Raw genomic sequence first — 25,392 nt, forward strand, 5'->3', positions numbered from 1 at the left:
GGTGTGTCGGGGGGGCGCGGCGAAGAGCGGGGGGCGTGTCCCGTCCGGGCTCTGGCCTCTCGCGCTGGGGACGCCGCGCCGCAGACGGCCGGAGGGAGCTTCGCCGGGCTGGGCTGGGCTGGGCTCTATGCACTGGTGCTGGCCGTGGGCGCCGAGCAAGGAGGCTGGGCGGAGCGGGCGGGCGGGCGAGCGAGCTGGCGCTTTGCTCCGGGGCAGCCGCTCGCTCGCTATGAATGCGGCCCGGGCTCTGCTCTCCGCCGTGTTCCTCGCGGGTTTCTTCTGGGGGGATCTCCCCTGTTGCCAGCAGGCCCCCATCCCCGCCGCCACCGCCGCGCCCTCTCCCCGGGAGTCCGGCAAGGGCAAGCGGAGCTGCCGGGAAAGCGGCCCGTCCCGAGCGGCGGGAGACGCGGCCAAAAAGGGAGCCGCTGCGACCCAGCCGCGAGTGGAGCCCCACGAGTACATGCTCTCCCTCTACCGGACCTATTCCATCGCCGAGAAACTGGGCATCAACGCCAGCTTCTTCCAGTCCTCCAAAGCGGCCAACACCATCACCAGCTTTGTGGACAGGGGGCGAGGTAAGAGGCTCAGCACCGCCGCCGGGAGTATTCTCGCCTGTGTGCCCGTCTCTCCCCCACCAACCCTGCCCATCCCAGTCGGCCGGCCACCCGGTTGAGCGAGAGGTTAATCCGCGATCTCTCCCCCTCCCAACCTTCCCGCCGATCTACTATACCAGGGGTCTCCAACCTTGGAAACTTTAAGCCTTGGCATATTTAAGCAACTTTAAGCCTTAGCAACTTTAAGCCTGGTGGATTTCAATTCCCAGAATTCCCTAGCGAGCTTTGCTGGCTGGGGAATTCTGGGAATTGAAGTCCACCAGGCTTAAAGTTGCCAAGGTTGGAGACCCTGTACTATACTGTACTTGGGCACGCTCCAGTGCGCTTCCAGGCGTCGCGTCCGCCGGCACCTCTGCCAAAGAACAGGCAGGTCGCAGGCTTTTACGCACCGCCACCCGGCAGGTTCTTCTCCTTATCCGGGCTTGGCCGCCGGTAACATCACTCACAGACCGATTTGGGTGGGGTGTGCTGGAGTACAACGGTACCCAAACGCCTTAGCCCAAAGTGGCTAAGCTGGCCTGCGAACGATGGGGAGTCATGGCGTAACGTGCATTGGGAAAGCCTAACGTTAGCCTCTGTTCGGGGCGTGTTTGTGTGTAAGGTTCGTATTAGCGGGATCTCCTGGTTTGGGAGTAAGTTTAAGGATTGCTTGGGAGCAACTGCGCACCAGAAATGGGGGCTCCCTGAGTGACAGCAGATTCGTTTCGGGATAAGAACATAGGTGATGGACTCTGGCGCTTGGTCCTAAAAAGAGCAGCGCCTTCTTGGCTGACTTGTTCAGGATAGGGGGGAGCAAAAAAAATCCCAGCGCTAGGTTTGTTTGGGTTTTTTTACACGTGGAAACTTAATCTGGCTCGAGTGCGCACTTTCCTGCCCTGCTTCCTTATTTTCACTATGTCTGGTGGCACATTCACTTAGTAACAGCAGCAGTAGTAATGGTGGTAGTAGTAGTAATGCAACTCTTTCGACTGGTTTGCTCGGTCTAGAGCGGGAGTCGGAGAAGGTGCTTCTTCGGATTAGCCGCGGAAGGGTCCCGGTTCCCGACCTGCTTTCTTTGCTCTGTAGCCCTACTTCTGACGCCCATCCCTTTCTTTCCTATTCGCTTCAGTAAAAGACAAGCCTCCCTTTCGACTGTGGCCCTTCCGACCTCCAAGATTACACCCAAGCAGGAAGAAGGAGTTGAAAAGCGCTTCTTTTTGGACGATTTTGCTTATCCCGGTTTTTTTCGGGATGGAGGGATGGGTGGGGAAACTTTCTTTCTTTCTTTCTTTCTTTCTTTCTTTCTTTCTTTCTTTCTTTCTTTCTTTCTTTCTTTCTTTCTTTCTTTCTTTCTTTTTCTCCTCTCCCTTCTCTTCTCTTCTCTTCCCTGAATTGCGGAGATCAGGCGCAGTTTCCGAGATTCGAGGTGAGGGCGGGAAGTCTTCCCAGACCAAACCAAATCTAGGGATCGCGTGTAGAGCGCTTGAGTTGCGTCTTTCCTTAACTTTTTCGTGCTTCACCGTCTGACTTCTCCTTTGTAGGTAAAATAGAGATTTCTGCTCAGAAACCTCTGGCGATCCTTTGGGGTTCCACTCTGCGTCGCTTAGCTGCGTCAACTATCAATTATCGGTTAATTAAACGGCTCTCCCACGGAGTTGCGATTTCCGGAATCCTTCCCCTCCCCCCCACACCTTTTCTAGTCTCGTCCATCTCCCGGTTCTGATTTATGTCCTCCAGACCTAAGCGTGATCCATGAGCTGTCCCGGAGGCAGAGGTTCAGAATATATAAAAAGAAACCCAGCGCTCTAGTTCCAAAATTTCAATTCTTTTAGGTTTCGGTGAATCTCATTGGGTCTTCCCCTAAAAAAAGAAGGTGGAATCCTATAATGCGGGGAGGCTTTGAAACAACTCCTAAACCGTGCAGCGGGGGGAGAGAGAGACGAAGCCCTCTTCCTTTGAGACGAGGCATGGATACTCTTATTTGCTGCTTGCTTCTCCGTGTCATTTATGGGGTCAACCAGCAAATCGTTGCTACTACTTCCCCATAGCATTAATTTTACACCACCTCGAGGTGTCCATAATGCTTACCACGCAGCTCCAAAATTCGACTGCAGTAATCCGGGAAATTTTTGAGGAAGAATCAATGAAATTAGTTTGTCCACCGGAGGCTTCGGTGTACGGCAAAAGGATTTGGGCAAGTGGATTTGAATTTCATTTCCTTGAAGATCCGTAAGAAAAATTTGTTCGGGGGGAAAAAAATGGGGATTTCGGAAGAGTTGGTTTTGTCCTCCTTCTGTGGAAGAATTAAACCCTTCCTGGGGGCGCCAGCATTCTCATTTTTTCTGGCAAACCTCGAATTTGGCGGTGGTGCCCATCAATGGCATTTTAAGAATGGACATGTTTTTGCAGGACTTCATAAAAGCGGAGATGCTGCACTCGGCTGGAATGAACCGAGAAAGAAAGCGTGCCGCTTCTCTAGATGTGCAAGGGGCCTGGCCCGGGAAAACTTCGCCGCTCTCTTGCTTTTAATGACTGAGAATTTAATTTCAAAGGGTTAAGCTTTTCAGGAGAAAAAAAAACTAAAAACAACACAGTTTCCTTGCCTCTCCCTCTAAGACATACATAAACGTCTTTCATTTTTGTATTCTTGTTTTCATTTTTGTTTTCCCAAATCGCGCCGTTCCCAGTGCCCCTTCTTGTGAATAAAACAAGATGGTACCCCGGGATCTTCGCGACTTAGGAAACTTTGGGGGCGGGGGGGTTGAGTAGGGAAAGCGAGGGAGGGGAAGAAGGCGTCGCGCCCAAGCCTCCTGGTTGGACGGAGAGAAAGGCCTCCTCCCGCCCCCTGATTTTGATTTGATGTGTCAAGGCTGTGACCTGGCGCTGGAACTTCTGAGCATTAAGTCCCTGATTGGAGTGGTTCAGCAACGCGATCTAATTGAGCGCTGCTGTCATAACAGATCAAATGGTGTCTGGTCTCTCCTAATGAAGCGGGAGTTGCCGTCAGCTCAGGATCAGTCCGACCAAGACTCTCCTGTGTTCCTCCGAAGGGGAAGACGCCCTTGGACGCCCCCCAATGCTTCCTCTTGTCTGTTTTTAAAGTCCATCTCCCTCCAGCCTTCGGCTGTTAATTGCTGAGGCTTCTTATACTGCCCATGCTATTTTTTTTTTAAAAATAAAGTCCTTAAAAGTCCCCTTCTTGCAGCCCGTCCGGTTTCCCGGCTTTCTGCAAATTCTCCAAATGCCTCCCTTGAAGCTGCGGGAAAAACCAGTGCGGGGAATGGCTGAAGTGGCACTTCAAGAGACGAAGAAAAGGGCAAACTCGAGGTCCGATGCCGGGTCCTGCTTTTGGCAGGCGCTCCCGGGAGAGACAGCAACAAAAGCAGCAAGCAGAAGGGTCGGTCTTATTTTTCCCCCCAAAAGCGTCTTTCCGCGCTTCCCCAAAGTTTTCGAGTGTAGAAGGCGGCTTTGTGATTAATAATATTGGTTAAATGACGCCGCCGCGATGAAAAGCATAGTGCTTATTGATTGCCTCAGCAGGTGGCAGCACCTGGCTGGTGTTGTCTGCGCTGGGAAGCTAAACGGGGGCAGATTTAGTTAGCAGTTGGATAGGAGACCACTAAGCAATCCCGAGGGTTCCAGCTAAAGTGCGAAGGCTGCCTGCGCACCACACTACCCAAAGATCTCGGCGAAGAAAACGGGCCAGATTTGCCAGCTCCACCCAAATAAGCCTTTATTTTTTTCAACACTTCTCCTTATCTCCTTTATGTTCAGCAAAACAGCAGAAGCTCCTTGGCTTGTCAGTCCGTTGCCTCCACGCGCTTCCTCTCCGCTGGGGGATCCCACCCCCCACAAGGGCTGGCTAGAAGTGCAGTGCCGCAGGTCAGTGAGCCGGTTACTCCGTCAATTGCCCTCCAGTGTGGGAAGAACCATCCCAACAAAGGCTCTGCAGGACAGGCGGCGATTGGGAGCCGCGTTGGGCCATATGCTGTCTCTCAGCCCGCTAGCACTGTCGGTTGAAAGTTCGCTTCAAAATTAGGGGGCTCAGGATCAGGGGAAAAGCTGTGCTAGGGTAGATCTCCTCAAAGGCCATTGGAGAAAATCCCAGGAATCTTGGATTGCCCCTACTTGGCGCCGAGGCTTGATCTCTGCAAAGAAACAGAGGTAAAGGCGTAGCTTTGGGATGCTCCGAAGATCGGATCCTCCATCCCTGCAGTTCCCTCATCGACCCACTACCTTAAATCTTGGCTTGCTTGAGATCATTGGGGGGGAGGGGACTCTCATCGAGCTCTTACTTGTAAAATCGGCCTGAAGGACCACACTCTCCAGATTCTATAATCCCGCACAGTCCAAAGGGATCTGTTTCTTAGTTAAGGCGCCGGGTGGTAAGGTATCTCCTTGGCTGAAACTGCCTTAGCTGCCAAGGTCTTCAACCCGCCTCACCCGTTACTCGAAAAGCCTAAGGTGGAAGGGTTCAGCGGTGCCTTTAAAGATAGCAGGTTGCACCAAAACAAGTGTGTGTGGGGGGGAATCTGTGTGGAATAGGGGAAAGATTTGAAAATCGATGCTAAACTTCAGGAAAAAAATTTGGGGGGGGGGAAATGGGGGGGGTTGTAAACGGTAAAAGCTTCCAGTTTACCTCCGGGTAGTTGGTGCGTACAGCCGTCTAGTCTCAGAAGGAGAGACCTCTTTTTGCTCTGCCCTCCTAAAATCCTATGGGACGCCCCTATTCTCCTGATATCACCTTGGCTGGCGCAAGAAACCTACAGCCCTGCCCTCTTTTCCTCCGCTAATCGGGGTTCTTTGAAAGTAAAGCACTTGGCTCCCCCCACCTCCGTAGAAGTGAGCGCAGAGTATCTGGAGTTCAGAGCTGATGTCTGAAGAAATTCGGGGCTGATTTGGGCTTCTGATGAGCAAAGCAGGTTGGCGCGTTTGCTAGGATGGAATAAACCGGCCTTTTCCTTTTTTTTTTTTTTGTGGTAAGTTGTAAACTTTATTGAACAAAATTGACAAGAGCAAATAGGCACTTGTTAACAACGAGAGTTCAAGATCATAGCAGCTAACTTAACTTTGCATTTTACTGAGCTCTGTTGCTGAGAATAATACAGCTCATGCACAGGTAGTGGCTTATTTGTACATCTTTCTCAAGTATTCACTGCATACTACCAACATATATACATTTGTATATAAAATTTCAGAAATTTAGAGAAGTTATTTTTGTTGGCCTTTTGGAAGTGGTCTTCTAAAAAGGAGGATACGTGGTTCTGGTTCACGAATCATATGATGAGAACCAGCCAAGACTGCTGAACACCAAGCCGCCTCCATTCAACCAGCCTTTTCCAACAGCGTATCCAGCGACTGGGTTGGATGTCAATCCCATTATTCCCAGCCCGCTCAACCAGACCCACCCTGACCTAAAGGGATCCGAGCTGGGAGGCGTTTTCCTGCAGCTGTTCTTGGACGTCCTGAGGCGGAATGGGGTAGGCGACACCCCACCCCCCCCATGGTCGGGGCTGGCGGGGAGAGAGGCCAGGCGACTCCCGCTTTGAAATTCTGGAACTCGGCGGGTCTCTTAAGCGGATCCTCGGACTGGCCGGTGGTAGCCCCATCTTGACCGCACCTTCTCTCCAGTCGGCGTGATGCAGGGATAAAACCCAGCAGGTTCTGACAGGTTCTGGAGAACCGGTAGCGGAAATTTTGAGTAGTTTGGAGAACCGGCAAATGCCACCACTGGCTGGCCCCAGAGTGGGGTGGTAATGGAGATTTTGCAATATCCTTCCGCTGGAGTTGGGTGGGAATGGAGATGTTGCAATATCCTTCCCTCAGGAATGGGGAGGGAATGGGGATTTTGCAGTATCCTTCTCCTGCCACGCCCACCAAGCCGAGCCCGCAGAACCGGTAGTAAAAAAAATTTAGATTTCACCACTGGCGTGATGGCTGCGCACAGTTCTTGGGTGACCTTGAGGTCTGTTGGCCGGGGCCTTTTGTGAAAAATGCAGTGGGGATCAGAGGGCCGGAGTGGGACAGAAGATTCGATACCCCAACTAGAGCAAGGAAGTAGAAAATCGGGGAGAGGAGGATATAATAGAAGAGCTCTTCTTCTCCCTCCCTCCCCCCTGCCCCATGGATCGCTTCTGGATCCTAGACTACCAGGAACCTTGTCAAGCAGCTGACCGGTCTGTAACGTGGACTTTGTTGAGCCGAACTTAAGCTCGCTTATTTGAGCGTAAGCCTCCTTCAAGTCGGTAGAACTTATTCCTAAGAAACGAAATCCTCTTTGTACTTTGATATAAGACCGGTTGAACTCGGGAGGCCTCGGATCCTTCTCGGGGTCGCGCTGCGGGCAATTGTCCTTGGGAGTTAAGTGCGAGTGACTCCGCCTACATTTTTGGGCAGGGAGGAGGGCAAAAAGAATTTGCCAGGCGATCAGCATGTTCAGACTTGCCTGGAATTAGGGTTGGGGGTGCCTGGGCTCGTTCCCGGGTGGCGTCTCCAAGAGTGGGGTTTTGGGAGCGGCGAGTGGACCGATTTGCGCCAACCAATCTCTTCCCCTTTCTTTCTTTTTCACTTCCTTTCGGGCTCTTGTTTTGGTTTTTTTGTTTTTCCTGGGCCGTCTCGAGATGTTGAGCTCAGGCGTCTAAGGCGGTGTTTTTCAAACGTGGCAACTTTAAGATGTGGGGACTTTAAACTGCCAGAATTCCCCAGTCAGCATTTTAAATTAAAAATCTTAAAAATCCTGCCTCCTTTGAAAAACGCTGGTGTGATGCGTCTGGCTATGTCCAGAATCAGTCCTGGGAAACTTGCTTCATTCAGACCAATATTGTGGCCTCGGAACCTACTAATGTCAGAAAAGTCACCCCATAAATTTAGATTTGCACAGCGATCGGCTAAAATGCAGTTGGCTCGTTTGTTGAGTCCTCTGCCTGGAGGACTGAAACACCTGCTCCACCCCAAAGCCCAGCCCTTTGGGCAACGCACTATTGTCGTGTGGTAAGGCTTGCTTCGATTTCCTGGCCTGGCCTTCGCCCTGGAGAATTGGGGAGGCCTCGATGACCAGTACCCACGAAGTCCGTTCAGAAGGCTGCGAAGGTCTCCAGGGAAACCAGCGCTTTGTAAACGAAGCCCCTTCGTAGTGCCGCCCTATCTTTTGCCTTCCACGGGCTCTTCCTGCTAAGCTCTTGGGGCGCAGAGATGCAGGGCTTTGAGTGTCGCTCGCCGGAGGACGGACCGTTTCGCGGCCTTGAACGTGGATTCTTTGCAGGCGGGGATTTCCTTCGCAATGACCCCAGTTCTGTTAAGAGGAAGAAGCGGTTCGGGCAGGTTAGAGACCTTCTGCCCCTATTCGATTACCTCTTCGACCGGCGATCTACCTGCGCCCAACTACTCTGAAGGAGCTTCGTAGCTGAGAAAATACTTTCGCCATTGCCCTTTACCTAATGTTATTCAAGCAGGTGTTAGACTACAACTCCCATCAGTCCCAACCAACAGCCTCCAACTGAAGGGAGTTGGTTTTCCTTTTAGACTTTGGCAAGCCAGGTTGTTTAAATTCCATTCTTAAATTGTGAGCCCAACGCTGTGAAGCCATATATCACCCTGGCGCCAGGTATGCCTAAAAAAAAAAGCAACTGCGCCGTTTTAAACCATCCTGGAGAACGGTGTGTGTGTGAGAGGGGGGAGGGAATTCCCTCCGGGCAGAGCAACCCCACCTCATCGTTCCCAACTAAGCGCTCTTCTCTTCTGGGATTCCCTCCCGCCTCTCTTTCTCTTAAATGCGGGCGAGGGGTAGCTATGCCGTAGGAGGAGATCTTTAGCTGAGTCGACGCCACCGCTCGTCTCCGGGAACCGCCGATCTCCTGATCTGCGAGTATCGCACATACAAGAAAAGATCGTTTTGTTATACTGTATTTGGAGACAGTAACGGGTTTAAACAATGAAGGAAGGAACGGGGTTTTTTGTTTTATTTTACCAAATAGGCTACGACAATTATTATATTATATTATATTATTAGTTAAATAATATTAAATATATTATATTTAATATATTATTAAAACTAATAATATAATATAATATAATATAATATAATATAATATAATATAATATAATATAATATAATATAATATAATATAATATAATATAATATAATATAATATAATATAATATACTTAGTTGAAAAAGAAGGCAATGGCTCCAGAAAGACTTGGGGAGCGGGGAAGGTGAACGGCGAAGCACTTGCTCCCACCAAACGCTCGACTTTAGGGTCAAACTCCATCCCGCAACTTCCCTTTCAGGCAAGATTGCACCCGAGGCTGTTTTCCTGGGGTACCGGGCATTTCCTTGAATGGACGAAGAAGGCCGCCGCCTCTCTGAAGCTGGAGGGCGACAGGCCAAGAACACCCATCCATCTTGTCAATGTTGCGGCCCCGCTCGATCCCTAAGCACGTTGACTCCGCCTGAAGCCGCCTTGAGTTCAAGGCTGCGTTAAACTCTTGGATACCGTTTTGTGGGCTGCAGTTTTCCGATGCGGTCTTACTCTTCTTTCCCATACTAAGCGCGCCCGAAGTCGATAGGGTTTCTTTCTAAAAATATGTGCTGTGCTTAGGCAATTGCTTCGTCCTCTGACCGATACCTAATTCAGATTTATAATTCCTCCGCCTTCCTCCCTTCTTACGCTCCGCCAGCCTTTCTTTTCCTTTTCCAAAGGTGTAAGATCAATGTGGAGCTGCTCCAATTGCCTTTGGTCAGCCAGCGTGGCTCCTGTTAAGAGAAACTGAATTCGTTGGACACCGCCTGTCCTCCTTTCCTTGACTAGCACTGGTTGAGCCCGCGGGGGTTGAAAAGCTTTGGCTCACGCTGGTCTTTGAAGTTTTTCCTTCTAAAACGACCCAACTAGCCAGGAGTTACTATTTGATGCTCTAATGATCTTGCTTGGGCGTTTCTCGTATCTTATAAGAGACAGTATGTTGTGATTAGCGGGAAGATATCAATAAAGATTCTCTTAATCGAAGAAGCCTTTCATTCTCCCACCATCTTCAGTTCCTGAAATGCACCTCTTTATTAAAGGAAGATACAATTTAACGATGTGGAAACTTGGGGAGGATGTTTTAGATATATTTAATTCATCTTTAAACCTTCAGTTCCTCTATTTTTTTAATTTTTTTTTATTTTTCCCCCCGTATTTTTATACCGCCCTATCTCCCTAGGGACTTGTGCCCCTGGGGGCACAAGATGAAGAAGTGGAAGGGAGGGAGGGAGGGAGGAAGGAATAAAACGGTTTGCAATGAAGAAACTCCGCATGTTTTTCTGTTGGCACTTCAGCTATGGAAAGACGAATGAATTTATCAAGCCTCCTTTTTTAAAAAAATTAATGGAGATCCTTTAGGTTAAGTCCTGCGTGATCCACACCTCGTTTTTGTTGGTTTGTTTCCTGCTTTGGCAAGTGACAATGGTCCTGGAGAAAGAAGAGCCCGAAAGAGAGATTACAGAGGTGGCCTTTAGTTCCCTGGAAAAGGACCCGGCAGCCTGTTATCTTTGTTCACCCTCCAGCTCCTTCTCTGGGTGGGGGAAGTTCCCCAGCCCTCCTGCTCCAAAGGCCCTCCGAGAAGGGGACTCGGACCAATCAGCTCCTGGCGCTGGTGTTTTGAGATTTCTGTCCAGAAGCCTAGAGTTTGGCGTCTTCAGGGGGCTAGAGCGGTGGGAAGACTTTCTATCAGGCGAACTCCGGTGCTAGAAAGGATTCCTGAGTCGTCTTCGTACACCACCAGGAGAATGTTTTCTTTCTCTACACGTTGTCTCATACGACTTATCAACCCACGGCAGAAACCCTAAACATGTGAGACAAACGTTGACATAGCTGATATGCTGGTCTTCTACACACGGGGAATAGGGCCTTGGGTCTGAAAAATCCGATTTTTCCCTAGTTTACAGCCGATCCTCCTTCTCCAAATATTAAATATACCTCCTAAGCTTTTCTTCCATTGAAGCTCCGCCAAGACTTACTGGCAGGAAGGGCGTGAATTGGGGGAAAGGGAAGGAAGGTGGAGAAGATTCCTTTCCAACAAGCGGGCGGTTCTACATAGAGCAGAGAAATAGCATTGGTGATAGCAACAGCAGCCTTCCCTCCGAATCTAGGAAAAGCCCCCAAATAGTGGAGATCTTTCTTTCTTTCTTCTCTGAACAACTGGACAAGATAGGATCTGGGGAGGCTAAGAGAAAAACAGTGCTGACCATTGTTATTTCGAGAGATTGTTAGAAAGGGAAAAGAAGACATTCGAGAGGGACCTAGAATCCTATTCGCAGGGATTCTCTCTCTCTCTCTCTCTCTCTTTCTTTCTCTCTCTCTCTCTCTTTCTCTTTCTCTCTCCCTCCCTCTCCCTCTCCCATCTATCTATCTATCTATCTATCTATCTATCTATCTATCTATCTATCTATCTATCTATCTATCTATCTATCTATCTCATCTACCATCATTTATGTATGTTTGGACTGGGGAAGATGTTTCTAAGCTTTTCTTCCATTGAACGTCTCTTCATTTGTCTCAAAGATTCTGCAGCTTTACCAGAGATGATAAAATATACTTCGTGGTTCCGTTAGAAGATATTCTGTGTGTCTCGTGAAAAATAAATGCCCCGCTTTCCCTCGCTCGCTCTCTCTCTCTCTCTCACACACACACACACCTCCGAGGCCTGCCTGCTTCTGCGCCATCCCAGAAAGAGCCGTTTGTTGTCCCTCCACCATACCTCGGAATATCTGTTTTGCAGGCCATCTTCCCCTTTGCCTTGTACCAGCCTCCTTATGGCAACTTTCAAGATGGAATTTTCAACCACATGTTTTTGGGGGCCGGGAAGATTTCCAGCTAACGGATTTACAGCCGCTTCGCAACGGGGAGGAAGATGCGCTCTCCTCGACGTATCTTTTTATTTGCCAGATAAATATAGCGCTACTTTTTTAAAAAAGAAATCCAATACCAATACGAATAGTGCACTTTTCCTTGGGGAGGCCAGTATCATCCAAGGTGGAAAGCCAGACTCGGGGCGCTCTCGGGCGCAGCAATCCGGGGTGGGGGAAAAAGTTAGAACAATTAATCAGTGGAACAACTTGCCTCCAGAAGTTGTGAATGTTCCAACACTGGAAGTTTTTAAGATGTTGGATAACTATTTGTCCGAAGTGGTGTAGGGTTTCCTGCCTAAGCAGGAGGTTGGACTAGAATAGGGCTCTCCAACCTTGGCAACTTTAAGACTTGTGGACTTCAACTCCCAGAATTCAACTCGCAAAGCTGGCTGAAGAACTCTGGGAGTTGAAGTCCACAAATCTTAAAGTTGCCAAGGTTGGAGACCCCTGGACTAGAAGACATCCAAGGTCCCTTCCAACTCTGTTATTCTAAAATCTTCCGACCCGTCCAAACACTTTTCCCTGTCGCGGCTGTTCCTGTAAAAGGCCACGGTGTTTCTTTTGCCTGTCTCTAAGAAGATCCGCCCCCCACGCCGACGAGGCTTTTGCGGTGCTTATGGGAAGACGCTTGGAATGGCCCTTCTCCAGAGGCGGCCGGTTCTTTCGTCGCTTTTTGAGCTTCGAGGAAAGGGGAGCCAAGAACTCCACGCGCAGGCATCCCCTCCACTCCTGGGGGGTCGTGAAAGGGAAAGGCCGTCGAAGAGAATTAAAACTTCGAGGTCTGGGCATCTGGCATGTAGTGCTGCCGTCTCCAGAGGAAGTGGGGCTCGAGTGCCTTTGATTAAGAACGAAGTCGGCGGAGGGAAGGAGCGAGCGAGGCAGGAACCTTTAGCGCTCCTATTTTGCCATCCAGTGATATAAGGATAAAGTTATCCCAAGCCTTGTCTTTCCTTGAGAAAAAGCAAGCGAGCGTCGGGAATGAGATGGCTTGCCAACTAGGCTCTCAGCCAATTGTGGTGAGGCCCCTCAGGGTACAAGGAAACCCTGCAAATTAACTCAAAGAGAAATGCAGCTAATATATGTTAAATGGTTTAATTCTAGTACTGGAGCAAAAATATCGCCTTGCAGATACCTTCTCTGTAAAGAAAAAACAGACCAGAAGTTAGCAGTGGAATCTTGTATTTTCTACATAGGGGAAAAATATGAAGTTTAATAAAGCTTATTCTCAGTGTATAGAAGACTACAATCTTTTTTTCTTTCTTCCTTCCTTTTTAGTAGTTGAAAATACAGGGACGGACTGGAACATCTCAGAGAAATGACAGTTTGGAGAAGTTTTGCTGAGGATTAATTTCTTCAGGAAATACTGTTATAGAAATATGATTTTTATCCCCACCCTTCCATTAACCATAAGCTTGCCTTGCATTGGAAAGCAGAAACAATTATGGAAGGAGACAAAAGGGATTCCAGTAGGGAATTGAAAAACATTCCAGCATCACCCTTGAGATGTTCAAGATGTTCAAGGAATGAAGTTATTTGCCCACAGTTAATATATCCATGGAGCAAGTTCAGTTGTAATTGATGCTGCTATCTCAACTGGTATTAAAGGCTCTATTCTATGATCTATTGAAAAATGAAGACAGGAGTTCACCCTTCATTGAGTTTATATAGAATTAAGTTTCATCCAATAAAGCATGATAGACTTTCTCTGTTCTCACAATGTGTAGGGGGGAAAGTTGTTAGCAGATCATTGCTTATGGCATCTGCCTGAAGAGCTTTTGGAGAGAGGAGGGGGAAAAAGGGAAGGAGACATTAGGTTGGAAATGTATCTTGTGAAAAATTAGGGTTTGTTTAAAGCATTTCTCCCCAAATTCTCCAAGGATGGGCCACAAATATAAATACAAATTGTTCCAAACATACTTCCTTGAAATTAAGTTTCATTGCCATCACTGAAGTCTTAAATTGAAACTCTGCTTAGTTTACAGATTTGTATCTCAATTATTTCTGGCTGGAAGATGGTGGTGATGGTGGGTATGCAGCAAAATAAAATGCTGGCATAAAACTATATTCTGCTTCAGTGTAGAAACTGTGCATCTTCACTTTTAGAATTAAGGAGTGTACTTAGGAGAAAAAAGCAATGTTGGCTTTCTTTGTGACAGTATGAAATCTTAGTTAGACTTTGAAAAAACAGGATAAAAAGTATTGATGCTTTTGAACCTTAAAATTAAAAAAGATTCCTGGAATACTATGAATGGAAAGAAAGAAAGAAAGAAAGAAAGAAAGAAAGAAAGAAAGAAAGAAAGAAAGAAAGAAAGAAAGAAAGAAAGAAAGAAAGAAGACAACACAGAACAAATCAGAGTTCTTAACTGAAGCTTCAACTATTATATTTTGGACATATTATGTGAAGATCTCTAGACAGATCTGTAATGCTGGGAGAGGTAGAAGGAAACAGAAAAAAAGGAGAACCAGAAGCAATGCAGCTAGGCTTGATTACATCAAAAATGGGTGCACTATTGGAAGATTTGAAGAGCCAGGTTGGAGACAAATCACCCCAGGGAAAACCTATCTACATGGTCAACCTCAACTTGATGGCACATATTCAATCAGCAATCAATCAATTGCAATGCTGAACTCAGGGACTGACTGCTGATTCAATCTTGAGTAGGATCAGATTACAAAACTGGTAGGGCATAAGAGCTGCACTGAATTCAGGAGGAATTACTTCAGACTACTAAACCTATAAAGGGGGGAAAGAAACCAGCATCCTTCCATTCCCCTGTGGGCAGCAGGCCATTCTAAATTTACCAGAATGAAGTGTTTCACAACTTCAGAAAAATACAGGGTATCCAAAGAAGTTGAACTAGGGAGGGTGGGAGTGCAGCGGGGAGCAAGGCAGGGTGGGGAGGGAGAGACTCGCCAAGGCGAGAATTATGGTATGATGTCATTTTAACATGTTAACTAGGATTCCACCAAATAAATCATATGTATTTCCAGCCGCCCTTAAGCTACTTTCTTGCAAGCAGGGTCAACTGAAATAAATGGAATGTAATTCTGCCTTAGTGGATTTAGGAATAAAGGAGTAGAGATCTCTGTTTTACACACACACACACACACACCACTTTTAAAGGAGGAGCCATAATGGTATTACAGCCAAGGGCTGAGTTTTAGATCCATATATGAATAATCACAGTAATTCGCCTGAGTGAAAACAGAGGCCAGACCAGCCTGCTTTCAAGTTGATGCCCTCCAGATGTGTTGGGACTACATGTACCAGAATGACCAAGTCTAGGATTCTCTGGCTGAGAATTCTGGGATTTGCAGTCTCAACCAGGCCCTTTTTAAGTTTCTGACCTTAAGAAAACCAGAAACAGAATGTCCATCATGCCTTCCTCACCTTCTTATTCTTTTTTGCACCCTACCCCATTTTGCTTCACTGTTGTCTTTACTGTTTCCACAAATTCTATAGGCTTTATATACATTTTCAAAAACTGCAATTTATACAAGATGTTTGTTTGATCCAGTGGTGGGATTCAAATTTTTTTACTACCGGTTCTATGGGTGTGGCTTGGTGGGCGTGATATGGCTTGGTGGGCATGGCAGGGGATATTGTAAAATTTCCATTCCCACCTTGCTCCAGGGGAAGATAACTGCAAAATCCCCATTTCCTCCTGATCAGGGAGGCAGAGAATAGATGGGGGCGGGGCCAGTGGTATTTACCGGTTCTCCGAACTACTCAAAATTTCCGCTACCGGTTCTCCAGAACTGGTCAGAACCTGCTGAATACCACCTCTGGTTTGGTTGCTAACCAAGATCATATGATGTCTCTTATTTTTTTAATCATCAGAAAATAAAGTGTTGGTGTTAGGGCGGTTAGAGGTCTGATTGAGGGACAAGCAGTTTTGCTATGAACTATCCTGACATGCAACAGGAGAGACCTGTTTGAAGATTTATCCCAATTCCTCCATTAGAAGCTCAATTATTAGGCATGAGGATGAGGGGCCCTTCTCCTACATTGGGTTCAAGCGTTGATATCTCATGTTATTTGGCTCGCTGGGTATTTACCAAATCAGACACAATTTTCCCCAGGCTTTTAAGTATCCATGTTTTTAGCTTGCTTTTTACATTTGTAATATTTGCATTGAGTTAAGTGCTTGTTTGAGCAGAAGGGCAGAGAATAAATGAAAATAAATAAAAGGCTACATGAGATTTATCCACTGAATACAATAATTTAATAAAAAAGGGAGCTTGAAGGGATTCCTACAAGACTGAAATTGCTCCAGTGAACCTGTTTTAACTCATTGCTTTTCTTGCCCTGAATGAAAATTTTAAATCCATTGGACCATTTCAAATATTGAAACCAAATTTAGAGTATCCTCTCTGAGGCTGAGTCTGGGGCCTGAGCCATTGGTCCCTCTATAAATACAAAATCTAAGAAAATCTAAATCCAGTTCCTGAGAATAGCAATAATCCAGTCCAATTATTGGATTTTTCTCTGGTCATTGACATTCCTTCCAATGTTGTTCCTCAACTTCTTTATTAAAAAAAAATCTTATTATTTTGGGTGGGGTTTATTCTGAGATAATGTGATGAGATTACAACTTCAGATGTACAAGCGAGCCACTTAGGAGCAGGTTTTTGAAGTAAACCTAGCAAAATTCCCTGTCTTATAGAGTAAAATATAGAGCTATTTTACTCATGTCATGTGGCCATATGGTAGGAACCACATTTCCAGAGTTTTAAGAGGCTAGTGTCCCCCTTTCTCTTTATCCATCTTATCATCAAACTATGTCAAAAAAAACCTAGCAAAAAGTGAAATTATTACAAAAGCTTTTGCTCTATGTCTTTAAACAAACATCTTGTTTCATTTATGGATTTAGCTATGAATCTTAGCACATGAGAGAACAAAACTCAAATTAGTCCAGCTGGATGCAAAACAGGTTATCTGAAACATTACTGGAATTTGATACAAACTAAAAAAATCAGTGGTGGTGGGTTTTTTTAGTGAATGTTATGTTGTTTTAATCTATCTGCCTACTTAACCACTGATACAACTGAAACAGTCTCAGCCCTGGGCAGCCACAGAGTGAGGCAAAGTGACAGAAAATGGCAGGACCCTGCATACATGTCACCATCTTGACCTAACCTTGGTTCACTACAGATGCCAATGGTCTTGGCTTTTATAATCTGCTATAAAAATATTGAACTTCCTTAAGCCCTGTTTGGGACAGCCAAAGGAATGAATTAATGAGGATAGATGAGGCCAACCAAAGGCAATTCAAGAGTTAGGCCCTTGCTTCATTTTCAGTTTACATTGGCATCGAATTGTCCTGGCATGACTTCACAGCTTTGTTCTGCACTGAGCCAACAATTAAAGCAGTTTTATGCCATTTCTCCACATTCTCAATTTAACTAGTTTTTCCTGCTTGAGCTGGCAGAGTCTGCACCAGTTACAAAATGCAAAATCCGCAAAATGCCACTCCTTTCTGGGAAGTGAGGTCAGATGACCTGCTCCTGGGAGTTGCCACAAATGTACCTTCTCCATGTGAGGAAATGTGGTCATGTTCTCTAACCTCTGGCTGTCAGACTTCCACAACTCAGCATTTGGCCTGGATCTAATTGGGGATTTGGCTAATACCTCCTTTTTCTAGGGTTCTTCTCTCCACCATTTGGGTATTATTGATTGACCCATTTCTACAGTAGATTTGCTCTAAGGCAGGGGTCTCCAACCTTGGCAACTTTAAGACTTGTGGACTTCAACTCCTGGAATTCCTCAGCCAGCTTTGCTTTGCTTGCTGAGGAATTCTGGGAGTTGAAGTCCACAAGTCTTAAAGTTGTCAAGGTTGGAGACCGCTGCTCTAAAGTGAATTGCATGGGCAACCTGACAATTATGTGTCTTGCTGTTATTGCATAACCATCTGTGATTTTGAACCACATTTATAAACAATAGTTGCTTTCCAAGCATCTTAGATTGTAACTCCCATCACTCTACCACCACCTCTGTCTGGGGATGATGGGACATAAAGAATGCCTATAGAGGATATGAAGTTCAGAAATCTTAGAGGCTTAAAAACAGAGCAGCAGAGAAAAAATACCATTGCTTCTCCTGTTCATATAGGGGAATGGAAGAACTGTAAAATGGCATCAGGACAGGTGCATTGTCCTGCCATTTCTTGTTGCAAGATCATGATTTGTGCATGTTTTCATGCCAACAGGTAATTTCATCTCAGGGGAAGAGTGGCAACATTGGAGGGAGGTCTACCCAAAAGGCCACGAAGGTACATCAACCACAGCCTCCCGTTTCCAAACTTGGAAACTCACAAGTAACAGCTAATTCTTATGTTTCCAATGACTGAATTTGTGCCACACAAATCATAAACTACAAAATAGTTTGCAAAATACAAAATGTATCAACTCAAAAGTAGAAGGAATTGCTTTCAGTGAGTCTTACTCCCATTTGAACAGACGTTAAGATTGTAGCCTAGATTACTACCCATTTCAAGCTTGTTACTCATACTAAAATCTGACTCATAAGAAAGGTGTTTGGGAGTCAAAGCAAATGTTCTTAAAATTGCTTGTAAGATCTCTGATTTCTGAAGAACATGCTTTTGTTTAGGGAAGAAGTTTTGTTTAAGCAGGAGTCTTAAATTCTGCCCTGGCATCTTCAAAACCCCTCTCTGGGGTCTTTTGATCAGCTTATTTTGACCAATAATGAAAATACTGGATCAGGAGAACATTTAGTCTGACTCAGTTTGTCCTTGGGGCTGAAGTAGTAATGTGTGAAGGCGTTTGTCTTCCAGCCATGTCATTTGGAATGATGGGTGTTTTAGTCAGAATCCATCAGCAAGGTGCCATTTTGGAGAATGTTATTCTAATTTTCTATTCCTGTTAGAAGGAATGAGGAAGATGTATTATTAATGAAGTGTGCTGATAATTCTTAGCATGTGCAAATCCACTTCCAGGTCTTAACATAACATAACAACAGAGTTGGAAGGGACCTTGGAGGCCTTCTAGTCTTTGTATATAGCTTGCACTTTTTCACTTGCTGTAGCTGCTGGTGCAGGTGATTTGCAACCATTTGTTTAATGACTGTTCAGAGTTATAAACGGTGCTCAAAAACGTGAGTTATGACCAGTTCTGCAATTATAAACATCCCAACTTCCAAAAAGTCATGGGATCAAAATTTGGTGCAACTGGCTTAATGACCACATTTGATTAGTGATGGAAGTTCTAGTCCCACTTGTGATTATAATTTGAGGACTACCTGTATCTGACATCTAATGTCTACTTCAAAACCAAACCTGCTTTTTCAGGATTAGAGGTTATCTGCTTCAAGCCAGCTAACAGATAAGGCTGCTACCCATTTTTTCCCCCAGCAGGCCGATACATATTTTAGCAACTGAGCAGAAGGCACACGCCCAATAGTCACATCTGGAAAGCCTGTTTGGAAAAAAGGATAAGCTAGCATAATGAGGTTTAGAACAGGAATAAAAAGGTTCTTATTGGACAGCTTTGGGCCAATCACTCTCTTAACTCAGAAGATTTACCTTTGGCAATCTCCAGATGTATGAACTTCTACTCCCATAATTCTCAGTAACTACTCTGCTGGCTGGCTGGGGAATTCTGTGAGTTGGCCTACCCATCTGAAAGTTAGAAAGATTGTGGAAATACTAACCTAACACCTTAATTTTGTTAAGTTAAAACCAGGGGTGAAATTCAGCAGGTTCTGGAGAACCGGTAGTGGAAATTTTGAGTAGTTTGCAGAACCAGCAAATACTCTGGCTGGCCCCAGAGTGGGTTGGGAATGGATATTTTGCAATATCCTTCTCCCAGGAATGGGGAGGGAATGGGGATTTTTCAATATCTTCCCCTGGAGTGGGGTGGGAATGGAGATTTTACAGTATCCTTCCCCTGCCATGCCCATCAAGCCATGCCCACAGTACCAGTAGTAAAAAAAAATTGAATTTCACCACTGGTTAAAACCTGATGATGACATTTTCTTGAGCTCTTTATGAAGTGTGGAATACTTAAAAAAAGGATTAGATAAGAAACTCTGCAGGATTTTGTCTGTCTTCCTCTAGTTTACACAAAGTAAAACTTACTTTGCAAATATGACATTGCTCAGTATCCAAAATAAAATTCTTCTTTGGTAGTATTTTTTTAAACATAATATTAGGGGTGACAAGAGGTACTATTACTGGTGTTACTTGTTATGCATATCTTTGTAATTCTGAAACTTCCATGGTTCTAAGTCAGAAAAAAGCCCCTTGGGAGATCTTACTCATGCCATTCTTGAAAATGAATTGAAGTGTGAGAAGCTAGAGAAACTGCAGATAGCTGTAGAGAAGACTACGTAAAGGAACATAATTCTCTTGGCCATCTCTGAGCATTTTAAAAAAGATAGTCTTGTCCTTGGAAAAAATTTCTAAAGCTAACTGTCTTTCATTGCTGAGGATATAAAGAAATGCAAAGGAGTTTCCTTACCCAGCATTAAACTTAAGTGGCTTAGTTTGAATCATAATTTTATATACGAAATGTGGTGCTCAGACCTGAAAAGACCTCAATATTTCATACACTAATTCCTCTGTTACCACAATGGCAGTATTGAGCATTTAATAGAACCCATTAAGAATCTTGGACACATGTTTACTCAGAAATTAGCTTCACTGAGCTCAGTGGTCTTTTTTGACAATATTTAAAAGCATGACTGCATTCTAAACTTCTTTCAAAATTTTCTTTATATTTTTAATACAGTTTAAAAATGCAGTTATTGATTTCAAATATGATTTAGCAATAATTTCATATTTACACAGTGAAATAGGTAGCCAGCAATCTGAACTGAGCAATCCCTACTCATTTCAGCACTACGGTATATACCGGTAAGTGCGGTGACTATATTTTTTTGGAAAAAATAAAGGACAAACCAGAAAAGGGGACAAGTCTGAAACAGTTTCATAAAGATTAAAAAAAAAACCTTTGCTTTACAAAGACAATTCAAGAGCAAAACCATGAAAAACTGTTCCAAAATGCATAAAAAGATATCTAAAATCAAACAGCATATGTAAATTTATTTTTTAAAAGACAATTCAATCGCTGCATTTTTCACATAAATATAAAGTACTGTGCATGAAGTGGTACTATTTATACAGTAAAAGTTAAATTATCAAAATAAAAGGGAAAAGTGGAATTTTAAAAAAATCTGATAACTTTCTGAAATAACGGACTGTCCTTTATATCAGGGGTCTCCAACCTTGGTCCCTTTAAGACTTGTGGACTTCAACTCCTAGAGTTCCTCAGCCAGCTTTGCTGGCTGAGGAACTCTGAGAGTTGAAGTCCACAAGTCTTAAAGGGGCCAAGGTTGGAGACCCCTGCTTTATATAATAAAGGAGGTACAGTCACTGTATATATAGAGAAAGCCACAATTTAAAAAATAAATAAATCTAGAACTGGCACTGAGATCACAATATGAACATTATATTGACGTTTGAGCCTAGTTACTTTTCAGGGTTCTTCTGAAACTATCTTGAAGGAATCGTAAAACATCAGCCTAAGAATATTACACATCTCAGTTTATTTATTCCAAGGTACATTTGCAGGGAAGCAAGTGCAGAGTTGCAATCAAAATGTGTTAGAAAAGAACTGGCAATCAATATCTACCTTTATCCTACTAAAAGATATGGAACAGGCCCTCACGTTTCCATGGGGATAATTCCCGCTAGAATTCACACTGGCTTTCAAAGAAAGACTGCAAAGCACTTTGCACAAGTTGGAAATAAGTTCCATGTAATTTGACAAGATACTCCTAGGATGTAGGAGCTGCACTGCCACTTACGAACACATAACCTGGGTATTTGTCAACTTGTCTGTTAAACAAACCCATGAAAGACTTTCTAAGACATTTAAAACACCCCATCAACCACCGGCAAGGGTTAAAAGGACGACATTGCCATCCAACCATTAGGTATCTCCTTGCCAAATAGATATGGCAGATTTAATTATTCCAACAACTTAAAGATAATACCTTTCCCTTAGTTGATCTGCTTTGCCTGTGTTGGTAAAGTGGCCCTTAGTTCAGCACAATGCAAGTCTTCAATGCCACTGAAGCTGCCATTGGCTCCTTTAATTACTTTATGTACTGAGGAATCAGTATGGCAGCCAAAAACCTAGTCTGCAAATACTTACTTTTATTTCTTAATAAAAGACATAGCATCAAGCACGTAAAACACACAATCTTAGGAGAGGCTTCAAGGCCTATTTCAAAGGTGCTGATTGTGGAATTCAAAACAAAGCATCGAATTGCAGGGGTGGATATAAAATCCACAAGCCAAAGAAATGAGCCGCAGAACACTTTTCTATCCTTAAAAGATGAGAATTATTATTCCCACCATGTTTTTAAACAGGAAGCACTATTAGGTGACCAACATATTTGCTACTGGCAATTTGGTTGAATTTGTACATGGCATTAAAGTCACAAATCTGCTGATGAAGCCAACATTGTTTGGGTTCACATTTGCAAAGTCAGAACTGAGTAAAATAATTGATGGATTAGCACAGTGTGTGAAAACAATCTTTCTCTTGCTAGTTTACCTGAAGATATCCTGGTTCCCCTCATAAGCATCCTTTCGATACTCTACCCCCATTTTTTCCAAGTCCTCTGATCCAGAGCTTTTAGTTTAAATATATATATTGACTAGAAATATTACTGGTGACTCTTGTAATCAAGAAATGATCAGGAATATTGCAGCTGCATGTCAGCAGGAGACTCTTGGTTGCAATATTTGTTGGTGATATTACTCCCAAAAGACATACAAGTTTTACTACTGTTAGCTCTTGAGGGAAAACTCAGCGAAAGGGAGAAATTCTGTATTTGCCAACTTTGTACAAGCTTTGTATTGGTAAGTAGAAAAATAGAGGCGACCCGATTTGCTTTTCATAGCCTGCATTTTGCACATAGATGTTTTAAAACAATAAAAAAATATTCTAATGTGATTATAGTATCTTCCTGTAACCCACAAATAGGAACTCAAGTTTTTTAACCAATGAAAAGTGAACATACATTGCCCAAAAGATCCTGTCATTATGACTTTCTTTTAACTCTCCATTACTCCAATTTGGGAAAGGGGTGTGCTTCACTTTTGAAAACACACTACGGTTAAGAAATGGATTCATATCTGCCTGGTAACTGTGAAAATATACAGTAATCCAATTTGAACAGCAAACATAAACAGACTGAGTCCCCAACATTATAGCCAAAAACAGTAAAGCCAGATAAACTTAACTTTTACGAGCCAAATGAGTGCAGCATGCATGCATTTTGTACTTTGCACTAAAAAGGCACCAGTTATTAGATATAAACCCCTCCATTTGGAAACCTATGGGTTTGCTTGCTACTGTGTTCTAGGAAGTCCCAGAGCTTTTGACAGGCTCCCTGTTTTAAGTAAACCTGTTGGAGAAGAGCCCTCAGTTTCTGGAGACCCTTCCCTGTCCCCTCTTGTGCAAGGGTATCGGAAAATGTCCTCCACACCTGGACAAGCCTCTCTTCCCCACACCCCCTCGCGCCGTTGAAGTTCTCCCTTAAGAGGTATATATATAACTGACTGCAATTATGTCTTTTTATCTTGCAGACGATCTTTCGCCCAGCGTTTTAAGGAGGCAAAAATATTTGTTTGATGTATCGACTCTCTCAGACAAAGAGGAGCTGGTGGGGGCCGAGCTCCGTCTCTTTCGGAAAGCCCCCGGCGATCCTTTCTCCAAGGCTCAGACAGGCTTGGCCCGTCTGCAGGTCTCGCCCTGCCTTTCGGGCCGCCGCCTGGACTCCCGGACTCTGGACTTGCAGGAGGCGGCGCCCGTCCGGCCCGGTGGCGGCGGCGGCGGCGACTGGGAGGTGTTTGATGTGGGGCAAGCTTTACCGCCCCTCCGCGGGCCCTGGAAGAAGCGGCAGCAACTTTGCCTGGAGCTGCGGGCCGTCGGGGGGACTCGCTCTCAGCCCCACCCGCAGCTGCTGGACCTGCGGCCCTTAGGCCTGGGCCGAAACGCCCGGGCCCAGCAGGAGAAGGCGCTGCTGGTGGTCTTCAGCAAGTCGAGGCGGAAGAACCTCTTCGCCGAGTTGAGGCAGGAACCGGGAGCCCGGCCTCCTCATCTTCCTCCGCCTCCGCCAAACGCGGCCGCGCTACCCTGGGAAACGCCGGGTGCCGTCCAGCTCCGCTTGCAGGCCCGCCGGATGAAGCGCGCCGCGTACAACACCCGGCACGGCAAGCGGCACGGCAAGAAGGCGCGGCTCCGGTGCACCAAGAAGGCGCTGCACGTCAACTTTAAGGATCTGGGCTGGGACGACTGGATCATCGCCCCGCTCGAGTACGAGGCGTACCACTGCGAGGGCGTGTGCGACTTCCCGCTCCGCTCGCACCTGGAGCCCACCAACCACGCCATCATCCAGACCCTCATGAACTCCATGGACCCGGGCGCCACGCCGCCCAGCTGCTGCGTGCCGGCCAAGCTGACGCCCATCAGCATCCTCTACACCGACGCGGGGAACAACGTGGTGTACAAACAGTACGAGGACATGGTGGTCGAGTCCTGCGGGTGCAGGTAGCGGCGCGCCTCCGTCCCCGGCTTGCCCCTTGGAGCGGATGGGCGGACGAGGAAGGAAAGCCCCGGGGAGCTTCCACGGTGGAAGAGCGAGGGGAAAAAAGACACGCGAGGGAAAAACCGGAGGGAAGACGCGCCACGTGCGAGTCCTCGCTCCGCGCTGGGGGAGGGAAGGATTGGGCGGTCCGGACTGCGCCTGCGCAAAGTCTGCTGCGGGGGGGGTGTTTCGAGTTCCTGCTCCTAAAGCAGGAGGCTCCAACTTGTCAACTTTAAGCCTGGTGGACTTCAACTCCCAGAATTCCCCAGCCAGCAAAGCTGGCTGGGGAATTCTGGGAGTTGAAGTCCTCCAGGCTTAAAGTTGACAAGGTTGGAGACCCCTGGTCCTAAAGAGCCGGAAGAGAGAGAGAGAGAAAGTACAATAGCTTGACGCCGTTTTGGGAACAGCTTCAATGTTTCCGCGTCCAGCCAAAGCCGTCTCCCCTAGGATGGGAAATTGTGCTTCGAAAACACGTGGCAAAAGTTGCTCTTGAAGGCTGATAGATCGATGTCTCTCCTCGACTTGGAGGCTGGAACTACCCAAACGAGTAGTGACCCGTTTTGCAGAAATTCAGCCTTTGATATTTTTTTTTGAATCCGGAAACACAACCTTTTCTGGGATAATTCACTGCCCCCATCCTTTCCTTGTAGTAGATGTCCTTGCAGTTCCTGGAAGAATTTTTATTTTTATTTTTAAAATGGAGAATCAGGGAGGTTACCCAAGTCTCTTAAGAGAGGCAACGTGGGGAGTGGTGGTGGTGGTGGTCAGAAATTGAATTGTGGAAACCAGGCAAAGACACGTGTCGTCGGTCACTTTCGTAACTGGTGCTAGCCTCGTGCACTCCTCTCGTTGGCGGAACTTGGCTTTTATATTCAGGTTTTAAAACGGACTTCTTTAAACTTTTTCTCCCTGCTCCCGCGGTGTCGTTCACCTGTGCTGTGCGGACAATCTGCGCTGAAGCGGCAATCGGTGGTTTCGAATTTCTGGACTTGAAGGCAAGGAAGAAATAGATGAGGCAAAACTGCATCACTTCCCGTACAGGATTCCGTTCCAAGAATGTAATCCTGGTATTCATTTTTCTAGGCTCTCTTTTTAAGAGAAAAAGTATTAGGGAAAGCAAGTGTGGAGAAAGTTCAGTTTGACAATCCTTGAATCCAGAATTGTTTCTGTGTTTCCCTTACAAATATTTCCATCCTGAAACAGATTAAATACTTCCTTCTTCCTCTAAATAAACCCGTAAATAAAAATCAGCTCCACTCTATAATTATTAGTTAGGTGGCTGATCTTTTAAAT

The 25,392-nt window shown here is 45.6% G+C and overlaps 1 protein-coding gene across 3 annotated transcripts; it reads left to right on the plus strand.

Annotated features, from left to right (window-relative positions):
- The first annotated feature begins 99 nt into the window (after positions 1-99).
- On the plus strand, positions 100-24,321 carry GDF6 (growth differentiation factor 6). Of its 3 annotated transcripts, none has more exons than XM_058174421.1 (3): positions 100-575; positions 17,690-17,797; positions 23,099-24,321. In XM_058174421.1, the coding sequence occupies exons 1-3, from the start codon at positions 128-130 to the stop codon at positions 24,064-24,066; spliced, it is 1,524 nt and encodes a 507-aa protein (XP_058030404.1). In that variant the 5' UTR covers positions 100-127; the 3' UTR covers positions 24,067-24,321. The 3 variants fall into 3 exon arrangements, with proteins under 3 accessions (XP_058030404.1, XP_058030405.1, XP_058030406.1); XM_058174422.1 differs by having other exon boundaries at positions 17,690-17,752; XM_058174423.1 differs by lacking the exon at positions 17,690-17,797.
- The last annotated feature ends 1,071 nt before the right edge of the window (positions 24,322-25,392 follow it).

Source organism: Ahaetulla prasina, chromosome 3, assembly GCF_028640845.1.
Source record: "Ahaetulla prasina isolate Xishuangbanna chromosome 3, ASM2864084v1, whole genome shotgun sequence".
Lineage (NCBI taxonomy): Eukaryota > Metazoa > Chordata > Lepidosauria > Squamata > Colubridae > Ahaetulla > Ahaetulla prasina.

Coding starts and splice junctions, on each gene's coding strand:
- GDF6 (XM_058174421.1), top strand. CDS start 128: ATGCACTGGTGCTGGCCGTGGGCGCCGAGCAAGGAGGCTGGGCGGAGC. Junction 576..17,689: donor CTTTGTGGACAGGGGGCGAG/GTAAGAGGCTCA, acceptor TCATGCCAACAG/GTAATTTCATCTCAGGGGAA. Junction 17,798..23,098: donor CCAAACTTGGAAACTCACAA/GTAACAGCTAAT, acceptor TTTATCTTGCAG/ACGATCTTTCGCCCAGCGTT.